Here is a 24661-nt window from a genome sequence, read left to right as displayed (position 1 = left end):
ACCTCTAGGTGCCTCAATTTCTTCACCTGCAAAACAGGGACAGTAATTGTATGTACTATGGGGCTGGTGTGAGGAGCAAAGTCAGTGACCAGTGTTTGCAAGAGAGCCCTGCATGTTGTTGCGGTCAGAACATGTGAACTGTTGCCCGGATGTACTTCTCAAAAAGAATGTCCACCCTTGGGCAAACTTGGTTGGTGTCTTTAAAGTAGGATTCAGTGTATAAGAATGACATTGATATGTTTCTTTCCAGGAATTTCTTTTTGCATGAAGAAAGGTTTAGCAATAAGCTCAGCCTTCTTCATGGGCACAGACTTCTGTCTCCCCTGAACAACCTGGGTCCTCTCCCTGCCTGGAAACTGCACCAGTGGTTCAATACACCCTGTCTTTCAGTTAAGCCTTGCCCAACACCCTAGCCTCTCCACTGGCCATTCACTGCACTTCAAAACACAAATACCTTTCAGGGTGGCATCTCATCACCAAGACAGTAGTATGAGTCCACTGATCTGTGTTCTCCTTGCAAAGAAGGGTCTGGACAGCACGAAATCCCACCAGTAGTTAAGTATGTCCTGCCCTTGCACCTGGTGAGATCTGAGGCTGAGAGGGCATGATCACTGGAGAGCCATGCCAGTAGCCCACAGTCAGAACTGGGGAAGGTCTTCTGGGAAGGCAAGGGCGGGGAGAGGGAAACAGCACCACACAGCCTGCCCTGGGGGAATGAAAAGGCTTTCTTTTTTATTCCGGTGGAATAGTTGCAAATGTTAAAATAGCTAAGCAAGATCCCACAATAGACAGAGAGTGCCCTGCAGAGTATATGCTAGAGGACCAGAGACTAGGTTCCGGCCCCAGCCCCCGCCACTCCTATGGGGCACTGCCAGCCCAGCATCTGAGGACCAGGCTTCTCTGCATAGCAGGACATGCCAAGGGGCATGTGCGGGCCTCTGCCCTGCTTAGCAGTTTTACCAAAGTCTTGGACCAGGTCACAGAAGGCAAATTCATTAGCTCTGAGAATGGCACAAAGCTGACAACTGACAATTCAGATGAGCAAATTGGTTTCAAGGAAGATCTAGACAAGCCCAGAGATGAACTGAATCAAAAATTAAATTCAGTAAGAATGTACTTTAAAACTTACATTCAATTCCCAAAGCCTTGAGGGTGCCATCTTTCTGCTCATAGTGCACCCCACTCAGGACACTTTCTAATCTCCACCCCCAGATCTGAAGCATCTCCTGACCTTCCCAAAACTAGGAGGTACCAAGACCGTGGGGGAGGGCAGGGGCTCCTGTCCCAGCGTGGCTGCTTTCTAACACTGTGCAAGGGGCTGGAGGGAAGGGGTGGCCTTCACCGGCAGCCCAACAGAGCCAGAGCACCACATACTCATTATTTAATTTCATACAACAACGCCTGTGAGCAGCTATTATCACCGTTCTCATCTCCCAGATGAGGAAACTGAGGCCCAGAGGAAGTCTGGGACCAGCACTGGGCCTTGTACTGGGTGAACTGAGAGCAAAAGAGGGACGTGGCTGTGGCGGGCAGTGCCCGGATGCCCCCAGTGACATCCGTGCACTGGTATTCCCAAGGGGAGGTGTCGCCCTCCCCTTGCACGGGGGCTGGATTGAGTGACTCGCTTCTGACAGAGAATGTGGCCAAAGTGGTGGGACATCATTTCCAAGAGTACATTCTAGGAAGACTGGCTTCTGCTGGGAGGTCCTCTCTCACACACTCTCCTCAAAGCCTGCCATGGAATCCGCCAGCACCTTGATCTCGGACTTCCAGCTTCCGCAATAGTGAGAGATGAATTTCTGTTGGTTAGGCTACCTAGCCTGTGGCATTTTGTTATAGCAGTCTGAACTAAGACAGTTCCCCTTTACTCAGGTTTGAGAAGCTCTGGGCCCTGGACGAGGGTCACCAGCCAAAAAGGGTGGGGGAAGGGCCTGAGTGTAAAGTCAGCCAAGGGCACCTGAATCCCAGCTCTGCCACCTGTCAGGTGTGTAACCACCGTGGGCACACTGTGTAATCTCTGGGACTTCCTCATGTGCAGAATAGGGATGATAATACCCACTTGGTGGCTGTATAGTAACAGTCAAATAAGACAAACACCAGCAGAACCCTTGGCACATAATGGGTGTCCCAGAGCTCCCGCACATGCCACGGATGCTGGCCACAGGGCACCGGTGTGTGGATACCTGGGGGCAGAGCCTAGGGCAGCAGAGGCCCGGGCCAGTCACCTCTGGGGACCATACACATACGACCATTTTCTAAGGGCTCCGCAGTGAACACAGGGAGCACAGAGAATCTCCACAGCGGGGCCCTCGGTGTGGCCTGGCCCCGCGCTGCCCTGGCCCTGCCGGTCTCCCCAGCAGCTGGGCGCTGGCCTTCCGCCCACCTGCCCGCCCCAGGAAGGGTCCGCTCAGCAGAGCCCACACAGGAGGGGCAGGCTTCTCCCACCCAAACCACCACCCAGAACCACCTCACCAGAGTTTTACAAATGGACTGGTAGGAGCAAAATTTATATTAACTTTTTTTTTAATCCAATTACCTACATATTAAAGGGAAAACATGTATGTGTAAGAATTCAAATGTACACAAGTAGACAGAGCAAGAAGTGAGAGCTCTCCCTCTGTCTGTCACTTCTGATGGCTTCTGTGGGATCTGAGCCTCCTAGGCCACCAACTTGGTGGCAGAGGGGATGGGCAGCAACGAGGCCTGGGGAGCTCTCAGAGGGCCCATGTGCACAGGACGATTCTGCACAGGGGGGACTCGTGTGCCCCTGGAGGGGACTTCAGCCTCCGACACCCAGCCTCCTCCCTGGACCCAGTTCAGTGGTCACACTCCCTGAAAGGCCCACCCATCCCGACACTCCTGGGGCCTCATTACTGCACCGCGCCTCTCACCCAGGAAGGTCCACATACTCTCTGATAACTGCCACTTTTCTTATAATTGTCACTTGGATGTGGAGGAGGAATATCTGGGCTCTGGTGACGGATGGTCTCTCTTGCAGTCCAAGCAGGGAAGATGAGGCCAAGCCCACGGGGCCCTCAGGTTTGGAGGCCCCAGGGGGCTGACTAAACCCATATACCCTCCTGCTCCCAGGGGAACTGGCCTCTGGAAAGGAGGACTCTGTCTCAAAGTTCTCCCCTGCATTCTGTCCTCCATCCAGGTGGGCTCCAGGGTGGACTTATTTTCTGCCTGTTCTCAAAGTCGGCCTTGGGAGGCCGGGCTCCCTGGTTCTGCTAAGACCCCTCCCTGAGATGTCAGCTACATTTTGGCCTGCCCGGTTGCTCTCTGGGGTGCTGCCCAGGTTTACCTGCAGAGGACAGCATCGTAGTCAGGCACGGCCTCATAGACACATGCATCATTCTCCTCCTTGCCTCCGTCTCCGGTGACTGCCATTGTGAGACCCAGAAACAGGGCAGCTGTGGCCAGCCTCATTTGCCAGCCCATGGGTGCCTGGAACAGAAGGAGCCTTTAGAGCTGCTGGGCCCTCTGCAGGGGGTGCCCTTCCCACCCCCAGGCTTGCCCAGGGGCCCACCAGGCGGGCAGGAGGTCTCTGGTAGCAGAGGGAGGACAGCTGCCTGGGCTCTGGCAGCTAATCTGCCTCCCGGACACAGTACCTCGGCAGGGCCTGGGCCTGCTCCAAGCCGGACTCGTGTGCAGTTCCAGCTGAGAGGCCCCTCCTCTGTCAGAGCAGGGCCCTGCTGTCACTCCCGTCCCGGCGGCCAGGGCGGACAGCAGGCTGCAAAGTAGAAATGCTCATGGAAGCCTCTCCACCCAGCTCCTTGCCCTGTCCCCACCACTTGTCCTGTGTTTGGCTCCTGGCTGAAAGCCAGCCTGCTTCCTTGGGTCACAGGCAAACCTTGAGAAGCTGGCAACCCCAGGCTCCAGGCTAAGGCTGCTTCTGGGGGTGCTTGTGAAAGGCTGACCTTGGTGGTTTTCCAGGAGCAGGGGTTTGGCTGGGCTCTGCCCCTGTGGCAGCTCTGCCCCTCCGGCCCACAGTTTCTTCACTACCTGTCCTGACAGCCTTGGGCTGTCTGATGGAGAATGTGGATGGCCTCAGCGACCCTGCGTAGGAGGGGCTGCAGCAGGGGAGTAGGGCCGGCTGAGGACAGAAGGATGCGTCCAGCCGCACCTTGCAGCATTGCTGAACTCAGCAGTCTCCCAAAATAATAGTCTGGGGAAGAAGGCTGGCGCTGCTGCTCGGGACGGGGCAGCTTGCACCAAGGAGGCCCTGTGGGGGAGGAAGTTGTGTGGGAGACTGATTGGAGCCAGGGTGGGCAGGGGAAGGCCAAAGGCCATTCTCCTGCAGCTTTTCAAACTGATCTCTCTGTTCTCTCTGAGATGGGGGTGTGTGTGGGGGCTGCTGGGGGAACTGAGGACCCCGAGTTCTGCGCTGAGCCCTGCCGGGCTGCTGAGAGGCCACTACATTTCTCTAGGATGGACCATTTCCCCCTTTCAAAAGCCAGTGACATGACCTGCTTCACCTGTGCCTTGCTAAGGAAGGTGAGATCCAAACCATCAATCCCGTGCAGCTGGATCTTCAGAGACTCTATTCATAGCATAGCTTGTTTTCCAGCTGAATTCCTGCTTGCAGGATCCCAACTTTTAGCAAAAAAGCCCTTATTTGGGGCTATAAATTAAACACATTTCTCAATAATTAGGCTGCTGCTGAGGATGACTAGGGCTCCCCCACAGAGAACTCATTCCCAGATCTCCCTGCTAGAAAGTGCCTGCTGGTAGCCTCCTCACAAGACAGCTGTGAGCACAGAACCACATGAATTACATAAGGCGTGCGGAGAGGTGCCCGCACGTGAGAGCGCTCAGTGGTTTGTGCAGAGGATTTTCTTTTTTTTAAAGACCCATCCACCCATCCATTCCTTTGCAATCCATTTTACCAAGGCACTGAGCACCTTCCATGTGCAGGGCCCTGTGCCATCCCCGGGTATGGGGTGAATGTGGTCCCCGTCCTCTTGGAGCTCCCGGGACAGCCAGAGCCAGAGCATGTTGCTGCAAACAGCCATCTATTGTCATCCAAGGCCAAGAGACTCTTGTGTACAACAAGGCAGCCACCGCACAAGCCAAAACTTTCCTGCTGCTGACAGCCTTTAGCACCAGCGACAGACGCCTGTCTGGAAGCTGGGAGAGTCCCCGTGCAGGGCTGCAGGGCTGCTCCAGCTGAGCCCACTCATGTCGGCAATTTCCATGATTAAGTTTTCAGCAAGGTTTTATCTCTGCTTGCTCATGGCGATCCTCTGAAGGAGGGGGCTGTTACTATCCCACTCTCCAGACAGGGAGACTGGGACGTGGCAAGGTTAGCAACCTGGACCTTGGCACGGCCAGCGGGTGGCCGACCTGGGATTTGAACCCAGGCCGTCTGGCTCCAGACCCCGTGCTCCTTAACCGCGCTGCTCTACCGCCCACTCTCACAGCTCCGCCCTCCTCCCCACTTGGTACCCATTTGTTCTTGGAATGAGGACAGAATTCCCCACGTGGCCCACAAGGCCCTACATGATCCACCTCTTTCAGCCTCTCTGGCCTGTCTCTCTACTCTCCCCCCACCCCACGAGGGAGCCCCAGCTAGCCCCTCAAGCACCCGCCAGCCCCAGGGCCTTCCTGTGCGCGGCCCCCACTTTCGTCCTCCTTTCTGTGGGTAGCAGACGCGTAATTTCCTCTGAGAACCTGTTTTCTGATCCCCCAGCCTCCATTAGATTCCTGTCATACAAAATCAGAGCACTTTACTCATTTCATTATTATTTTTATATGATTGTAATGAATTATTTTGTAGTTATTTGCTTAGTGATTTGCTCATAGTTCCCACCCCAGCTCCTCAGCCGACAAGCCTCTTTGGAGGGAGCACCGAGTTTATGCCCAACCTTCTGAGCACAGTCCCTGGAGTGTCCGGATGTTTAACAAATTCTTGCCTGAATGCCTCACAAACGTGCCACGTCTGCTAGTCCTTATTTTCACTTAATAGCTTCTAACTCTACAAACATCAGTAGGACACTAACCGCTCAGGTTGGCCCCTGGCCCTGGGTCCCTCTTGCTTATTTATCTAACCTTCTCTGGCTTGTTTTTGTACAGAGAGATCTGACAAGATACGTGGTTCGTGGTATTTTGGAATCTGATCTTTCTCTTGGGAATTCACAAGACTTTGCTTCGAATCCAGGATCCCGGAGCCACAGTCAAGCCTGCACGGCACGGTGTCCCCTTCCCATCTCCAGCCTCACCTCTGGAAGCTCCCGCCTCTAGATGCCTTGATGCCTGCTCCTGAGGCCCTCTTCCCTCTGTCAGTCACCTGCGCTGTGAACACCTCCCAACGCCGTAACTCAGGCCAAGCCTGCTGGCTTTCTGGGAAGTCTGGGTCCCTTCCGACCCTGGGGTCCGCTGGACCAGTGCTCCTGGGACTCTAGACCCCCTCTCACCCTTTCACCTCCTGTTCCTGGACCCCCATCACTGACAAGTATCACCTCCTTTGTCCACCCAGACACAAACTCTCATGCTTCGCCTCCTTCCTGAAGCCTCCCACTCACGCCCTCTAGAATCTGACCTGCAGTGGCCAGATGCCCTCTGAGTGTTTTCCTTCCATTCTTAAAAAAAAAAAATTGAGATATAGTTCACATACTATAAATTCATCACTTCAACATGTACAATTCAGTGGCTTTTAAAAAAATTTTAACCAGAGACAGGTTGTCTTGTCTTGAGAAAGAATTCAAATATGGACACAAAAGCTTTAGTTTACTGGAAAATAAGAACTTATAGAACAGAGAAAGGACATAGAGGAGAGCTGAGTGCAAGCAGACGCAGGTGAGTTGCCCTGAGGATACAGCAGGGAGTTTTTTTTATGTCAAAGGAAATGAAAACTTACTAAGTTGGGAAAGGTCTCAAAGGGAGCAGGCAGAGTCTTCTGGGGGTTGGGGCTTGCTCCGCCCGCCCGCAGGACCAGGGAGTTGGGGGCTGTTTTCGTTCTCCCTGGAACGGTCAGGGTGGGAAGGGCATGGCTTCTACTATGTTAGAGAGTGCAGAATGTATTTGTGGGTGAAGTTTGGGTCAACGTCTCCTGCACATTGGAACCCGCCAGTTTTGGCCGGTGGGCTATTCTCACTCCACACATCCCATGAGAGCAGCTCACATGGGATGTGCAGAAGGGAAACAAGAGTAGACCAAAGTCCCCACTCCCCCCCACCTTCTCTTATCTGGCTGTCTACCTACTGTAATAGTTTTGATACAGAAATCACTAAAGGTTGTACAATCATCACTAATTCCAGAATGTTCCATCACCCCAAAAGAAGCACTCATTAGCAGTTACTCCCCATTCCTTCTTCTCCCAGCCCCTGGGAGCCACTAATTTACCTTCTGTCTTTGTAGAGATGCCTATTCTGCACATTTCATATAAACAGAATCATACATGTGTTCTTTTGTGACTGGCCTCTTTCATTCAGCATGTTTTCAAAGTTCATCCGTATTGTAGCATGTACCACTACTTCATTCCTTTTAATGGCTGAATAATAGTCCATTGCATGGATATATCACAACTTATGTATCCACTCAACAGTTGATGAACATTTGAGTGTTTCTACTTTTTGGTTGTTATGAATAATGCTGTTATAAGGATTTGTGTACATGTTATCTGCTTTTGTAGAGTCATATAAAAATTCTGTGTTTAACATTTTGGGGAATTACCAGTCCATTTTCCAAAGTGGCTGTTGCATTTACATTTCTACCAGCAATGACTGTTCCAACTTCTCAACATCGTCACCAGCACTTAGTAATTGCTTCTTTCTGATTATAGCCATCCTAATGAGTGTGAAATGGTATCTCATGTGTTTTCTTTCTCTTTTTTTTGCATTCTCCTAATGACCAATGATGTAGAACATCTTTTCATGAGCACTTGGCTATTTGTATATTTGTATATCTCCTTTAGAGAAATGTCCATTCAAATCCTTTGCCCACTTTTAAATTAGGTTGTCTCTTTATGTTGAGTTACACGAATTCTTTATATTTTATGGATATTAAACACGGTGATACTGTGATTTAAATAAGAATTATATATTTGGTCTTCATCCCATTTTGGGCAAAGAACTCCCAAAAGCCTTGGAGTTTCCTAGGTGATAAGAGTGATACAGATGTCTTGATATTCATAACACACCCCTTTCAGCCATACCTGGATTTATGTTAATGAGGTGACTTTTGGAAAGCAATTAAGGATGGGGTCTGGTTGCCAGGGAGCCAACCATGTGATGGGAGCCCTGAAACTTTCGTGCCCTCCTCACCCCCACTTCCAGGGAGGGGAGCCATCTCTGGAGGTGGAATCAATCACCAATAGTCAATAATTTAATTAATCATATCTATGTAATGAGACCTCCCTAAAAACCTAAAGAGCTAGGTCTAGAGAGTTGCTGGGTAGGTGAACACATGGGGATTTGAGGAAAGTGGTCCGCTCAAAGGGCACACAAGTTCTGTGTCTGGTCCCACCCACGTACTGTGCCCTATGCATCACCTCCATCTGGCTGTTACTGAATTACAGCCTTTTGCAACGAACTGGTAATCTAGTAGGTAAACTGTTTCTCTGAGTTCTGTAAGCTGCTCTAGCAAATTAATCAAACTCAAGGAAAGGACTGTTGGAACCTCTGATTTATAGCAGGTAGTCAGAAACCCAGGTGACAACCTGGATTTGTGAATGGCATCTGAAGGGGGTGGCAGTCTTGTAGTACTGAGCCCTTAAGTTGTGGGGTCTTATGCTATCTCAAAGTAAATACTGGCATACCTTGGAGATACTGTAGGTTAGGTTCCAGACCACTGCAATAAAATAAATCTCACAATAAAGCAAGTCAAATGAATTTTTTTGTTTCCCAATGCATATAAAAGTGTATTTACGCCATATTGTAGTCACTAGTGCTGCAATATTATGTCTAAAAAAATGTGCATACTTTGATAAAATACTTTATTGCTAAAAAATGTTAACCATCATTTGAGCTTTCAGTGAGTTGTAATCTTTTTGCTCATAGAGGGTCTTGCCTTGAAGTTGATGGCTGCTGCTGAGCAGGGCGGTAGTTGCTGAAGGTTAGGGTGGTGTGGCAATTTCTTAAAACAAGATGACGATGAAGGCTGCCACATCGATGAACTCTTCCTTCATGAATGATTTCTGGGTAGCATGTGATGCTGTTTGATAGCATCTTATTAACAGTAGAACTTATTTCAAAACTAGAGTCAGTCCTCTCAAATCCTGCCTCTGCTTTATTAGCTAAGTTTATAGAATATTCTGAATCCTTTGTTGTCATTTGAACAGTCTTCGCAGCATCTTGACCAGGAGTAGATCCTGTCCCAGGAAACTATTTTCTCTGCTTGCCTGTAAGAAGCAACTCCTCATCTGTTTGGCTTTATCATGGGGTTGCAGTGATTCTGTCGCATCCTCAGCCTCCACTTTTATTTCTAGTTCTCTTGCTGTTTTCGCCACGTCTGCAGTGACTTCCTCCACAGAAGTTCTGAACCCCTCCAGGTCATCCATGAGGTTTGGAATCAGCTTCTTCCAAAGTCTTATTAATGTTGATATTATGACCTCCTCCCTTGAAACATTGTCTTGCCAATGGGTTTCAGCCTCGGGCAAGTTCACTATGGAGTCAGTGTGACCAAAGAAAATGACAGCAAAACATTCTTGGGGTGAAAGGGTTATACCCAACTTTATTTCCAGGTGGCAGGTCAGTCACTAAAATCCTGTTCACTCACAGCGAGTCTGCAGGCAGCAGGCTGGCCTCTGCCTCTGGGCCCCTCTGCACTCTGGGTCTGCATAGCAGTCCTCTGGGCCTCTTTGCACAGTTGTCCCACACAGACATCCTCTGGGCCTCTGTCCTTGGTGCTGCCACCACTCCAGCCTCTGCTCTGGTGTCCTGCAGCCTTGCAGCCCTGCCACCGTGTCATACCCAGAGCACTGGGTGGAGCTCTTTTTATAGAGTCAACAGCCATGTATTGCCCACAGGTGTGCAGTGAGCTAGTCAACCACAGCCAGGTGAGAATCCTGGCCACAGGAACTCTCATTTTATCCACAAACATGTACAGTCTTAATGACATTTAGAATGGGGAATCCTTTACAGAATGTGTTCAATTTACTTTGTGCACATCAGTCAAAGGAATCACTCTCTATGGCACCTATAGCCTTACAAGATGTATTTCTTAAATAATAAGACTTGAAAGTCAAATTCAGTCCTTAATCCAAGGGCTGCAGAAATGGATGTTGTGTTAGCAGCATGAGAAACGACATTAATCTCATTGTACATTCCTGTCAGAGCTCTTGGGTGACCAGGAGTGTTGTCAGTGAGCAGTAATATTTCAAAGGGAACCTTTTTTTTTTCTGAGCAGTAGTTCTTACCAGTGGGCTTAAATATTCAGCAAAACATATTTACCGAAACATAAAATATTCAGTAAACAGATGTGTTGTCACCCAGGCTTTGATGTTCCATATAAGTATAGAGCCCAGGAGAGCAGACTTAGCATCATTCTTAAGGGCCCTAGGATTTTCGGAATGGTCAGTGAGCACGGGCTGCAACTTAGAGTCACCAGCTGCCTCAGCCCCTAAAGAGAGTCAGCCCGTCCTTTGAAGCTTTGAAGCCAGGCATTGACTGCTCTTCTCTACCCAAGAAAGTCCTGGATGGCATCTTCTTCCAATAGAAGGCTGTTTAATCTACATTAAAAATCTGTTGTTTAGTGTAGCGCCTTCATTAATTATCTTAGCCAGATCATCTAAGTGACCTGCTGCAGCTTCTCCATCAGCACCTGCTGCTTCACCCATACTTGCATGTCACAGAGACGGCTTCTTCCCTTAAACCTCGTGAACCAGCTTCTGCTAGCTTCAAACTTTTCTCCTGCGGCTTCCCCACCTTGCTCTGGATTAGGCTTTGTCTTGAGGGAATATTGTGGCTGGATTGATCTTCAATTAAGATCACTAAAAGTTTCCTAAACTGTCTCCATATTGTCACTAAGGCTGTTTCACTGTCTTACCATTTGTATGTTCACTGGAGTAATGCTTTTAATTTCCTTCAAGAGCATTTCCTTTGCATTCACAACGTGGCTAACTATTTGGCACAATAAGCCTAGCTTTTGGTTTATCTTGGCTTTTGACATGCCTTCTCATTAAGTTTAATTATTTCTAGCTTTTGATTTAAAGTGAGAGACCTTGTGACACTTCCTCTCACTTGAGCACTTAGAGGCCATTGTGGGGTTATTAACTGGCCTAGTTTTAATATTGTTGTGTCTCAGGGAGTAGGGAGGCCCTAGGAGGGAGAGAAAGAGACCAGGGAACAGCTGGTCCATGGAGCATTCAGAAAACAGAGCATTTATCAATTAAGTCACCATCTCACAAAGATGCGGTTTGTGGAACTCCGAAACAATTACAATAGCAACATCAAAGATCACTGATCACAGATCACCACAGCAAATATAATAATAATGAAAACATTTAAAAAATTTGAGAATTACCAAAATATGATCCAGACATGAAGAAAGAAAATGCTGGTGGAAAAATGGCACTGGCCGACTTGATCCACACAGGATTGCCATAAACCTTCAATTAAAAAAACAACAACAAAAAAAACACACACACACACAAAAACAAGAAAACAGAGCAATATCTGAAAAGTGCAATAAAATGAGGAATGCCTGTAGTAGAACCAAGTTGAATTGCAGGACACACCGCTTGTGTCAGAGAATTGTTTGGTATCAAGAAGAAAATACACACATTGCAGTTGTCAGAATCATAGACCCCATGATTTGTAAATATCTTTCCCCCATTCCATGGGTTGTATTTTTATTTTCTTGGTAACGAACTTTGATGCACAAGGAATTTTAATTTCAAAGAAGTCCACTTCATCTATTTTTCTTTCATTGCCAGTGCTTTTGGTGTCATATCCAAGAAATCACTGCCAGTCCAATGAGGCTTTTCCCATTTTTGCTTTTCCCATTGAAACCCATTCACCTCCACATTCACCATAAACAGAATCTCCCTGTTCCCTTGAGAAGCTGCTTTGAAGTGAGGGCTGCTCTAACTCCCGTCCTGCACACATCTCAGGGTTCGGGGGTGGGGCTGAGGAGCACCCTGCTCTCTGTTCTGCTTCTCGACCGCGACTCCTCAGCCCTTCTCTTGAGGCTCTCTCCATTGGAATCCATCCTGATCAGTGTCATTTGCCTTCCTGGCACTCCTTGCTCACTTGTCATGGAGGATTTTTCCCTGCTCTGAGTCTTGCTGTCTACCCTGGGTGACATCTATACCCACGGGGACACCTCTCCCAACACTCTCCTCCCACCTCTCCTCCCATGGCAACCCCTTGGACACCACTGAAAACCATTCCATGCCTGGAAGCGTAAAATCAAGCAGCTGTTCTGATAACAACCTCTTCTCCTTCTCCTTTCCCTTTGTTTTTCCCACTACAGCTAGTCTTTCATCCCCTTCTGAACTCCCATCTGTTGGCCACTCTCCTTTCTCCTTACCTATTCTGACACTGTCCATCCTGGTGTCTCGTTCTTACAAATCTTTGCTTCTACTTTTCACTTGCCAGCATCTTCAATTCCTTCCTCTTTATCTTCATGTTGTGGCTATTGGGTTTAACTCATTTTGGATGAGTCCGGGGGTCTGCAACATTGTGCGCACTGACCGCCCCCCACTCCCACTTGTTTTCTCATTACCTAATTCCCTCTACAGAGCCTGGGGCAGAAGGATGGGGGAAAACACTGTGCCAAGTGAAAGAAGCCAGCCACATAAGATCACATGTTGTATGATTCCATTTATAGGAAGTGTTCAGAATAGGAAAATATATAGGGACACAAAGTTGGTAAGTGGTTGCTTAGAACTGGGGTTGGGTGGGTGAGTGGGAGAGAAGGGGGTGATAGCTAAAGGTTATGGGGTTTTTTGGAAGTGATGAAAATGTTCTAATTGACTGTGATGATGGTTGCCCATATCTGTAAATATGCTAAAAACTATTGAAGTATACACTTTAAAAGTCATTAACTTATATACATTTAAATCATACCATACAATTTGGTGAATTGTGTGATATATGAAATGCTTTAAATAAACAATACAACAAACCAATGGACAAGGAAGCTCCAAGCTTTCATTTCTCTGTGGAATCTTTAAAACACACACACACACACACACACACACACACACACACTCTAAAACCAAATCAACCAAACAAAAACCCACAAAAGTGACTGAGCTTATCTTATGAGAGCTCTGGAAAATAGTCAAATAGTGAATGCTCTCCAGAAAAGGTTACCTTCAAAATGGAAGGAAATATCATGGCATTCTCACTTGTCTTGCTCCACCCCATTCCTGGCATAGTGCAGTCTTGATTTGGAAGAGACTGCAAACCAGTTAACAGTGTCTTCCCTCAAACCAAAGAGAGCAGAGAAGACCTTATTGCAGTGTTCTAACCTGTCTACGGATTGCCTGAAGGACTGGGGTCTGTTTTGCCTAACTCAGATCTCAGAGGTATAAGGAGTGGGCACTGCTCCCTTGAAATCTTGAAAGCAGCAAGCAAAAGGGTCTTGACCCATACAAATGATCCTCAGTAAGACTGCCAACGGATTTGTCAGCAGAAACCTTTGAGGCCAGAAGGCACTGGGGTAATATATTTAAAATATTTAAAGAAAAAACTGTCAACTGGGAATTCTATATCAAGCAAAACTATCCTTCAAAAATAAGGGAGACGGACTCTCTTGTCCCCTCCTGGCGTGAGCCGGGAGCTCTGTCCTTTCACTGTATCTCTAAATAAAAGCCTGTACTTTGCTCTCCTAAAAAAAAAAAAAAAAAAAAAAATGAGGGAGAAATCAACATTCTCAGATAAACAAAACTGAAGGTTCATTACCACCAGAGATTCCCTGCAAGAAAAGCTAATAAGAGTCATTCAGATTAACATGAAAGCGTAATGACAGTAACTTGAAGCTAAATAAATATATAAAGATCTCAAATAGGTATAAATACATGAGCAAGCAAAAAAGCCAGTATTATTGTAATTTTGGTGGGTAATGCTACATTTTTTAAATATAGGATTTAAAAGACAATTCAAGAAAGTAATTCTAAATCTATTTTAGTGTACAGACATATAAGGGTGTAATTTGTGACATCAATAACAAAGTGAAAGGGTATAGTTATACAGGAGTAGAATTTTGGTATGTGATTAAAGTTAAGTTGGTGTCTATTCAAATTAGATTGTTATAACTTCAGGTCATTATATATAATCCCCATTGCAGCCACAAAATATAACTATAGAATATACACAAAAGGAAGTGAGAAGGCAATAAAAATACATCATTACAAACTCTTCCAAAAAATTAAAGTGGAGGGAACACTTCCTAGGTCATTCTATAGGGCCAGCATTATCCTGATACCAAATACAAAGATACTACAAGAAAAGAAAACTATAGGGACCAATATTATTTATGAATATTGATATAAAAAATCCTAGCAAACTGCATTCAGAAGCATATTAAAAGGATTACACAACATGAACAAGTGAGATTTATTCCTGGAATGCAAGAATGGTTCAACATACCAACATCAATCAATGTAACACACCCCATTAACATAACAAAGGAAAACCCACATGATGGATTGATGCAGAAAAAGCATCTAACAAATTTAGCACTCTTGCTTTATAAAAACACTCAACAAATTAAGAAGAGAAGGAAACACCCTCAATATGGCAAAGGTCATATATGAAATACTCATAGTTTAACATCATATTCAATGGTGAAAGACTGAAAAATTTTGCCTAAGGATCAAGAACAAGACAAATGTATTAGTTTGCCATGGCTGTCATGGTAAAATACCACAGACTGGGTGATTTAAACAATAGACATTAATTTTCTCATAGGTCTGGGGGCTGGAAGTCCAAGATCAAGGTGTCGGCAGGGTTGGTCTCTCCTAAGGCTTGCAGATGGCTGCCTTCTCACTATGTCCTCACATAGTGTTTCCTTTGTGCACGTGTATGTCTGGTGTCTCTTTGTGTCCAAATTTCCTATTCTTATAAGGACACCTATCAAAATGGACTAAGACCTATCCTTATGGTATCATTTTAACTTAATCACCTCTTTAAAGGCTCTATTTCTAAATATAGTCACACAGTGACTCACATTCTGAGGTACTGGGGTTGGGGATTCAACATATGAACTTTGGGGGAACACAATTCAATCCATGACAGTAAGGATCCCCACTTCCACCGGTCCTATTCAACATACCATTGGAAGTTCTAGCCAGAGCAATTAGATGAGAAAAAACAAATAAAAGGCCAACTGGAAAAGAAGAAGTAAAATTATCTGTTTGCAGATGACATGATTTCATATGTAGAAAACTCTTATGATTCAAACAAACAGAGCTGTTAAGTGAATTTGTAGGTTGCAGGTTAAAAATTCAACATGTAAAAATCAGCTGCATTTCTGTAACAATGAACAATCTGAACAGGAATTGGGAAAACATTTTCATTTACAGCATTATCAAAAAGAATAAAATACCTTGAAATTAACCAAGGAGAAAGACTTGTACACTGAAAACTGTAAAATGTGGCTAAAAGAAATCCAAAGTAAAATTCATATAGACTCTCAAGACACCCTGAATCACCAAAACAATCTTGAAAAGAAAAATAAAGTTGGAGAATTCACAGTTCCTGATTTCAGAAGTTACTACAAACCTGCAATAAACAAAATAGTGTGGTACTGGCATAAAGACAGACAATAGACAGCCTCAAAACAAACCCTTGCATATATGGTCAGATGATTTTCAGCTAAGCTGCCAACACAGGTGAATGGGGAAAAAACAGTCTTTTCAACGAATGGTGCTGGGACAGCTGGATAGCTACATGCAAAAGAACGACACTGGACCCTGACCTTACACCATCTACAAAAATTAACTCAAAATGGATCAATAACCTAAATGTAAGAGCTAAAACCATAAAACTCTTAGAAAATAACTTGAGGGAAAGGCTTCATAATATTGGTTTGTCAATGATTTCTTGGATCTGACACCAAAAGCACAGACAACAAAATAAACTAGATGAGTTAGGCTTCAACAAGATTAAAAACTTTTAGCATCAAAGAACTCTATCAAGACAGAGGAAAGCCAACAACAGAATATTTGTATATCATATGTCTGATACTGATTAATATCCAGAATATATAAAGAATTCCTATAACTCAACAACAACAAAACAAGCAAGGTGATTAAAAATTGAGCAAAATATTCAAAATATTTTTCCAAAGTTATAGGGAAGTACAAACCAAAACCACAATTAGATACCACTTCATACCCATTCATTTCAGATGACCAATTTGGAAATAGTCAACCCTTATACACTGCTGATGGGAATGTAAAATGGCATAGCCACTGTGGAAAACAGTTTGGTAATTCCTCAAAAGGCTGGACGTGGAACTACAATATGATCCAGCAATCCTACTCCTAGATATGTACTTGCAGAAATTTAAAGCAGAGACTGAAGCAGATCCTTGCACGTCAAAGTTCACTGCAGCCAAAAAGTGCAAACAACCCATGTGTCCATCAACAGATGAATGGGTAAAGCAAAATGTGGTGGTATCCATACAATGGAATATTATTCAGCTATGAAAAAGAAGGAAATTCAGACACAAGCTACAACATGGATGAACTCTGAAGACATTTTGCTAAGTGAAAAAAAGCAGTCACAAAAAGAGAAATGCTGTATGATTCCACTTACATTAGGTACCTAGAGTCATCAAATTCATAGAAAGCAGGAATGTGGTTTCCAGGTGCCAGAGGAATGAGGAGTTATTGCTCAAGGATTATAGATCTTCTGTTGGGGTAATAAATATTTAGGAAATACATAGTGGTGACAGTTGCACAACATTGTGAATGTTCATTTTACATTATGTATATTTTAACACACGCACATGCATACAAACACACACAGCCCTAAGGCACTAGTGCTCTATAGAGCCCACCCCAGAGGCACTGATCCAACCCATTCTCTCCATTGTACAGACCGCTTGATCAGCCCGTGCAGACTGTCCTCGAGCCTCCGACTGCCCTGCTCTCTGCCTCTCTAGGGCCTTTGTACAAGCTGTTTTCTCCGCAGGGTGTGCTGTGCTGCACTGCACCCTTAAAACATTTAAAAACATGTTGTAAACAGAATACTCTTTTGTTGTCCTTCACGTTTCATCACCAGGAAAGAACTCCCAAGTTTCCCCAAGCCCTTGGGCCATCTTTTAGTTTATCAATAACTATTCATTCCTTTTTGTGCACCTTTCATGTCAGATGACCCATTTGGAAATCTTCTTGGGATGTAAAAGCATCAAAATGTAATTTCTCTTGTTTTTTTGAGAAATGCTGCTTTCCTTCTATTTTGAGTTGTAGCTTTTAACATATCGAGCAGAAGATACAGAAATAGGTGGTGATGGGGTGGGCATGAGGACGAGGACAGTGGCAGACAGAGTTTCAGAAGTTACATTTCCCAAGAGGGGAGGGAGGAGACTAGGAGAGTACCTATGGTTCATTTGTTTGAACGATACGCCTGGCCCTGGCCCTTGCCCCGACTCCTGTTAGCCCAGGGTTCTGCTAGATCCCTAGCCAGAAGCTGGGCACCTGGGTCACTTTACTCCAGGGATGCAAATATTCCTTTCTGGGATCCCGAGCTTGCTGGTCTCAGCAACCAACTGTTGCCCTAATACTTCCATTGTTTCAGCCATATATATATATATTGTATGTATTAATGAATCACTTCATCCACAGCTGGAAGGCCCCAGTTTGTTATGAAATGGGGGCATTTTTCAAATTCATTTGCTGCCATATCATCTTTGGAAGATTGACTATTTTGTCTGTCCTCCTGAGGTGAGAATTGAACTTGGAGCCTTCCAGAGTTGAATATTCACCTCCCCACCTCCTTTTGGGAATACCTCCAGCCTCTGGTTCTCCCCACATGACTAAAGATAGGAGGAAAGAGGGATTCTTCTTATGGAGGGGAAATCAGGACAAAGGAAAGGAACTTCCCAAGTCTGTTAGAAGTAAGGCCTGTCTGAATTGAAGCCACTAATGCTAATCCTAGTCCAGAACTCTGGTGGCGAGAAGTGTGCCCAAGAGCCCTTTCTGGGAAACTTATAGAAATGCTTGCTGCTCTGAGACATGCACACAGAAATGCCATGAAGGATGTCACACTAGAGTGAAGAAACTGAAAATACCACTCAAAACATGAATTTCCTTGAATTCTCCAGGACACAGTTCTCATTCCTGAGATATACCCATTCTCTCTGTCTGTCTGTCTCTTTGGTGCTTATGGGAAGTCTCTGCCTCACACAGCCAGGCAGGAAGAGTCCCCAGCACTTACCCAGAGCAGGGTGGGAGCTGTTGGGGGGTGGCCATTGGAGGGCAAGAAATCCTGGCTGGTTTCTGGGTTGGAGGAGGGGGTCAAGTTCCCTCCAGGATGCCCCACAGTTTGGGCCCTCAAGGCAAGCAGGGTCTATGGTATTGAGGTATGAGGGGGTTGGGGAAGTTCCTGGAGCCCTGGGAAAGGAGGCAGCAGTTGGTCCTTGGGAGGCAGTTGGGGAGAATTCCAGGAAGTTCCAGGGGGGAGCTGATATGTAGGGCGGGAGAGAATAGGAAAAGCAGAATGGGTGGTTTTCCTGGCGTTCCTCCTCCCAAGGATTCTAAGGGGAAGAGTGGAAATCACAGAGATGATTGTCACACCATTTCTCGTACCTCTTGAGATACACCGGAGAGGCACTAGAGGTGCACAGAGAGAGCCTCAGAGGGCAGGGAGAGGAACCACTGAGGCGAGAGTCCCTGGGCTGCCGGAGTAAGGGTGCATGGTCCCCGACGAGAGGGAGGCGGGACTGGGAACCTTGCTTGGGGCGGAGCCGGAGCCATTTTCCCAGCAAGGCTGGCGGGAACCTCAGGAGCATGTGGCACCGCCCTGCCTCGCTCTTGCTGCTGCAGGGCCCGCTGGATGGTTTCCAGCAGGTAACGCTCCACCAAACGGGGCAGGCTTTGCTCCGGTAACAGGTGACCAAGCCCAACGCAAATTCCCAGCGTTTGGGGCCTGGGTTTCCTGCCGTGTTTGGCATGACTGCATCTGGGACTGCAACCTTGGTTTACTTCTGGAAAACTCCTCCCAAGAAATTCAAGGAGTCAGTGGAAATTCATATACCCCAGAGGAATTAAGTCAGAATCTCTGAGGATAAGGCCTGGACATCAGTACCTTTTAAGTGTTTCTCATGGGATTCTCATGGGCAGCCAGGCCTAAGAATCACTGTATTAAACATAAATTGGGGGCAGGCATTAGCCAGATGGCGAAGATACAAAGATGACAGGATGCAGACCTGCTCTCCAAGTCACAGTGGAGCAAAGAATATAAGCATCGAACAACAACAAAATGGCCAAGAGTGTGCTGAGTTCAGCCATAGAAGCATCTGTAGGGTAAAGAGGAGGGTGTATGAATTATGTTTCATTTTATGTGTTTTATGACTGTTTGACATCTTGAGGGGTCTTGCCAGCTGGGGAGAGACATCTGCCCAGGGCTAGCTGATCCCTAGAGAGAGTGAACTCACTCTGGAACACAGCCTTCATATACAAACCACCCAATCCTGCCCCTCTACGCCAACCGCCTGCTTTATCCAGCTCTCACACACCAAGCCAATATCCCCCCTGCCCCGCATCACCCAGGGCCCTGGTGCCAGACAACTGGAGGCCACCCCTATGGCCAGAGCTTGTCCACATTATTCACATATGCCAGTCCTTTGCTTGTTGGGCTGTTTAATCTACCCCCTTTCTTCCCTGGAAAACATAATAAAGGCTCTGGGCCATGTGTTGCCCCCACTCCTTCTGCCCCCTGGTAGACCCTGGTGCTTCCCCAGGTGGCATGGTACGGCCTTTCTCTTGGAAACTGCTCATTAGAAATTCTTCCAGTGTCATTGACCTCTCTGTGTTATCACTCGGTCGCTTCTGTAAAGTACCATCCCATGGGTGCAATCAAGGCTGTGGTTGGCTCCAGGACTGCGGACCAGGGAAATAAGTCAATCACAAAAAGACAGGTACTGTATGATTTACTCGTATGAAGTATTTAGAGTAAATAGTCAAATTCATTGAGACAGAAAGTAGAACCGTGGCTTCCAGGGGCCAAGGGGAGGCAAGAATGGGGAGTTCTTGTTGAGAGGGGACAGAGTTTCCATTTGCAAGACGAAAAATGTTCTGGAGATGGATGGTAGTGATGGTTGCACAACTATGTGAGTATATTTAATGCCACGGAATTATACGTTTAAAAATGATTAAAATGGTAAATTTTATGATACATACTTTTTACCGCAATTTAAATAAGTGTTTTTAATGAAAAAAAATATCTAAATCAACTTTAAATAGAAAGCTCTTTCTAAACAAATCAAAGAGTATCTACATTAAATCACAGACATATGGAGAAAATGATAAAAATTTAAAGGAGTCTTGATTTTTCTTAAAAAATTGCATAAGTAGAGAGATACCTGTATATCTAGTTAGGATAGTTCAATTTTCAAAACATCAAATATCTTTAAATGAATTTTTAAGTATGAAGTAATTACAATAAAATATTTTGAGTTTTTGCTGCAACTTTACAAAATGAGTCTAAACCTCATTTGGAAGAATCAGTGTGGCAGAATAGTCAAGAAATTTTTTGAAAAATAAAGTTATTGGGGTGTGGAGGGGAGAAAAGCATGTCCCATTTAATTTTTCCTGTAAAGCTACAGTAATTAAAACATTATGGTTCTGTCATAAGAATAAACAACTCAATGAAACAGGATTGAAAGTCCAGGAACAAATCCAAGTGTGAGTGGATATTTAATACATGATAAAATTGGGGTAAATCTGGGGAAGACAGAGGCTAGGACAATTCACTATTTAGAGAAGAGTTAATTCCAGACAGCTCAAATAGTTAAACATGAAATATAAAACCATAAAAGAATGAGAAAAATGATATTAATTATTTGTCTGATATTGGGGAGAGAAAGGCCTAAGATTAAACAAAAAACAAAAAACGGATGTCTAAGAGACAACACTTTGAAATTTTGTAATGGCCACACACAAGCATTAAAATTACTAAATGGTAATAAACAAGATAAAAGTCAAGCAATAAAATAGGAAATAATATTTACAACAGATGGCGAAAGATTAGTATTCTAAATATATAAAGAGCCATTACAAATTAATATAAAAATATCATTCCACTGAAAAATGATCAAAGTTCACAAACAATTCAAAAGAGAAGAGATAAAAATATGATTAAAACAATGTTCCAGCTCATTAGCAATCAAAGAACCCAAATTTAAAGTAGGTACATTTTGAAACATAATTCATATCAAAGGTCTTAAAAAATTTAACCCAGAAATTCTACAAGGAATTTACTTTAAAGAAATGTCCATGTATTTGCTCATTTATAGTAATAATAATTTGGAAGCCATGCAAGTTTAACAAAAGGGAATTAGATATTTTTAAATGGTAGTATTTTATACAGAGGAAACTACCACTTAAATGTAGAAAATATACCATTAAAAATAACAGACAAAATACAAAGTGCCATAGAATGATGTGTACAATTATAACAGTTAGGGTCCCGATAGGAACTTCAAAGTACACTCAAATTGGGATAAGTTAAGGAAGGATTCATAAAGGAGCTACTTACAAAGGTGAAGGCAGTGGCTAGGGGTAAGTATAAGGGGTGGTACAGCTTGGGGCTAGTAATAGCAAAATGTCATTAGACCTCAAGGGATACAGGGAGGGCAGGCAAGGGACTGGGGTGGGCTGAGTGAGGCATCTAGGAGGCAAAATTTGAGGACACACTTACCCCTAGGGTTGTGCAATGAGAGTGAATCTCTCTTACATTTTTATACCTTATGCAATTTGCTGCCTTATCCCAGTCCTGGCTGTCAGGGAGGAAGCTGTTAAAGGAAACTGGAAGGAGAATCCTGAAGAAAAGTCTGCCTGGAAAGGAGCAGTGACCTTCAATAGGGGACCAGAGGCAGCCGAGGTGACCCCATAGGGAGGCTTTCTGAGATAAATACCCTGATCTTACTCCTCCCATCCTCTTGCCACGTGCAAGGCTTCCTCTTACCAGACCCATTTGGAAGCTAGAATACGAGGCTGCTCCACAGTCAGCCTCTGGGACAGACAGCAGGGCAGAGAGAGTGGACCAAGGGCCACAGAGACAACCTAGAACAACACATAGTTAAGCAAAAGCATCATGTTTCAAAGCAATACCTAAATCTGATGCCTATTTTTAAAGAAACACATTCTATAGAGGTCACACCTAGGGTGAAATATTACATTATGGTTGATTTTTAAATGGTCTTTGCTCTTACGTATTTGTTAAATTTAATAGAATAAATGTCACAAGAAGAAAATAATTTTTAAAAATCGTATATAGGCTATGGCCTTAAGAAGATGAAGTAAAAAAACCTGAAAATATTTATGGGGTTGATTTTGGGTTACAAGTGTTTATGGAGTTATGTGCAGTTATTTTTGTGGAGGGGGAAACATTGTAGTTTTGTTTTTCTGTTTGCATCTTAATGCTTTTCTTCCTTTCAAAATGTCCTAAAGTGAACATATGTTTTGCTGTCATAAATCTAAGGAGAGTCAATAAGTAGATTGGGAGAGAGGAGAATAGATAGGTATAAGATGAAGAGAAGAGAGAAGATGGTAAGCCTATCCCTAAATGGACACACCTCCTTCATGTGAGCTGATGTCTCCACCTGTATTTATCTGCAGATTCCATTCAAATGTGTAAAATTATATTATGATTTCTCAAGTTCCTTTTGCTTTAAAATTCCTTTTAAAGAGGACACACAATTCTTACCTTACAGACCTCATAATCTGAAGTAATAGTCGTGAGGCAAGGCAGACAAAATATGGCTTAAATAAGTAGAGTACAGACATGGAGGAGGAGTTGGCAAAGCCTTTGCAGGCCTGGACACACAGCTGACTAAGGGTCTTTTCCAGCCTCCTCATGCTGCCCTCATACCTCCTCGCTGAGGCCATGTGCCGACCTCCTAGTCACATCTCTTCGTTCCCTGATGACTTTGAAACAGCTCACTCTCTTCTCCACACAGGTCTTAACATCCTGCAGGCAAATTCAGCATCCACAAGTCTGAGCCACCCAATACTACAGCTTCTTAGTTCTTCAATTAACTCACTTTCTGAGAGCTTTCCTTCCATTCTGTCTTCGTCACCCACACCCCAGGGCACAACCTGAAGCTTTCTCTCTCCCAGAACTACTCCACTTCATCTGCAGTCTCACATTCCTTCTCAGCCTCCTCTCCCAGCTCTCCCCCCATTCATGCACTTCCTCCTGCTGCAACTCTCCCAGCTCTCCCCCCATTCATGCACTTCCTCCTGCTACAACTCTCCCAGCTCTCCCCCCATTCATGCACTTTCTCCTGCTGCAACTCTCCCAGCTCTCCCCCCATTCATGCACTTCCTCCTGCTGCAACTCTCCCAGCTCTCCCCCCATTCATGCACTTCCTCCTGCTGCAACTCTCCCAGCTCTCCCCCCATTCATGCACTTCCTCCTGCTGCAACTCTCCCAGCTCTCCCCCCATTCATGCACTTCCTCCTGCTACAACTCTCCCAGCTCTCCCCCCATTCATGCACTTTCTCCTGCTGCAACTCTCCCAGCTCTCCCCCCATTCATGCACTTTCTCCTGCTGCAACTCTCCCAGCTCTCCCCCCATTCATGCACTTCCTCCTGCTGCAACTGTTTCTTGACCTCCTCAAATCCATCAGCCCTGTACATCTACTGCTTTTCCCTCTCACCACGTCCTTCCCTCCAGCTCGGACTCTTCAATCTATGACTTCAGCCACCAGCTTGGCACTATCATTTACCTTTGTCCCGATACCTTACCACAAGATTCGTGACAGAACTCCAGCCCTTGAAGAATCCAAATTCTGGTCTTATCTATACCTAACCCAGGCTCCCGAGGAGAAAATGCACAACTCCACAGATGGTTGTCACTAAAATGGGATGGCCTTTACCTTCAATTGGGTCCCCAGTGTTGTTTATGACATTCTAGTCCCTTCTTACTCTCTCATTCTCCACAGTAATAATTTCAAACCTTCTACACCCTCAACAAACCTCTCTTTTTTAGTCCTTTCTATTTTATAGAAACAATATGAGACAAGAACTACCTAAATTATTCTGCCTTCTCCCCAACATAATGGGGAGGGTGTCCCTCCTTAGGTCCAAGGCTTATCCCTCTTCCTGAGTTCAGTCCTCTCCCTCCCAACCTCACCAGGCCCATCCATTCTTTTTCTCCTTCCCTGTATCTTTGATCCCTCCCTTTCAATTTGACTCTCCCTGTCCGCTCATAAATATACGTAAGTCTCTCGCATCTGTGAAAGGTCTCTCTGAGATGAATACAAGGGTGCAACCCCGGGTGCTGCCTTCTGGACCGAGGCTTCCATTCTCCCAGCTGCTGGGAGTGTTGGCTGCCACAGCTCGCAGCTCAGTCTCCCTCTGGGAACTGCCAAAGGGAGCTGCCTGACCCAGGGCGAGTCTCATTCTCTCGCGCAGGCCGCTGCAATGACTGGGTGGTGCTGGAGTGTTTGAGGGTACTTGGGATTTGTTTGGAGCAGGCATGGTAAGACAGGCTGACATGCAGATGTCTGTCACGAAGGAACAAGTTTACACTTACAGAC

At 45.4% G+C, this 24661-nt stretch overlaps 1 protein-coding gene and 1 long non-coding RNA gene across 7 annotated transcripts in view; one reads left to right on the top strand and one right to left on the bottom strand.

Annotated features, from left to right (window-relative positions):
* LOC130679620 (uncharacterized) overlaps positions 1 to 24661 on the top strand; it is a 152588-nt gene that overhangs the window by 48267 nt on the left and 79660 nt on the right. The gene's annotated exons all lie outside the window — the stretch shown is intronic.
* PEBP4 (phosphatidylethanolamine binding protein 4) overlaps positions 1 to 24661 on the bottom strand; it is a 222349-nt gene that overhangs the window by 184773 nt on the left and 12915 nt on the right. The window contains exons 1-2 of one of the 6 annotated variants that reach the window (XM_036888864.2): positions 3854 to 3970; positions 3305 to 3447 (exon numbers count right to left, since the gene is read on the bottom strand). In XM_036888864.2, coding sequence (XP_036744759.1) covers positions 3305 to 3441 — 137 coding nt within the window. In that variant the 5' untranslated portion in view covers positions 3442 to 3447; positions 3854 to 3970. Of the gene's footprint in view, positions 1 to 3304; positions 3448 to 3529; positions 3789 to 3853; positions 3971 to 24661 lie in introns of those variants that run through there. The other 5 variants (XM_036888869.2, XM_036888868.2, XM_036888863.2 and 2 more) reach the window with 5 other exon arrangements.

The sequence above is a fragment of the Manis pentadactyla genome, chromosome 1, assembly GCF_030020395.1.
Source record: "Manis pentadactyla isolate mManPen7 chromosome 1, mManPen7.hap1, whole genome shotgun sequence".
Classification (NCBI taxonomy): domain Eukaryota; kingdom Metazoa; phylum Chordata; class Mammalia; order Pholidota; family Manidae; genus Manis; species Manis pentadactyla.
The sequence above is the reverse complement of the archived record's forward strand: the minus strand, read 5'-3'. Positions and strand labels throughout refer to the sequence as shown.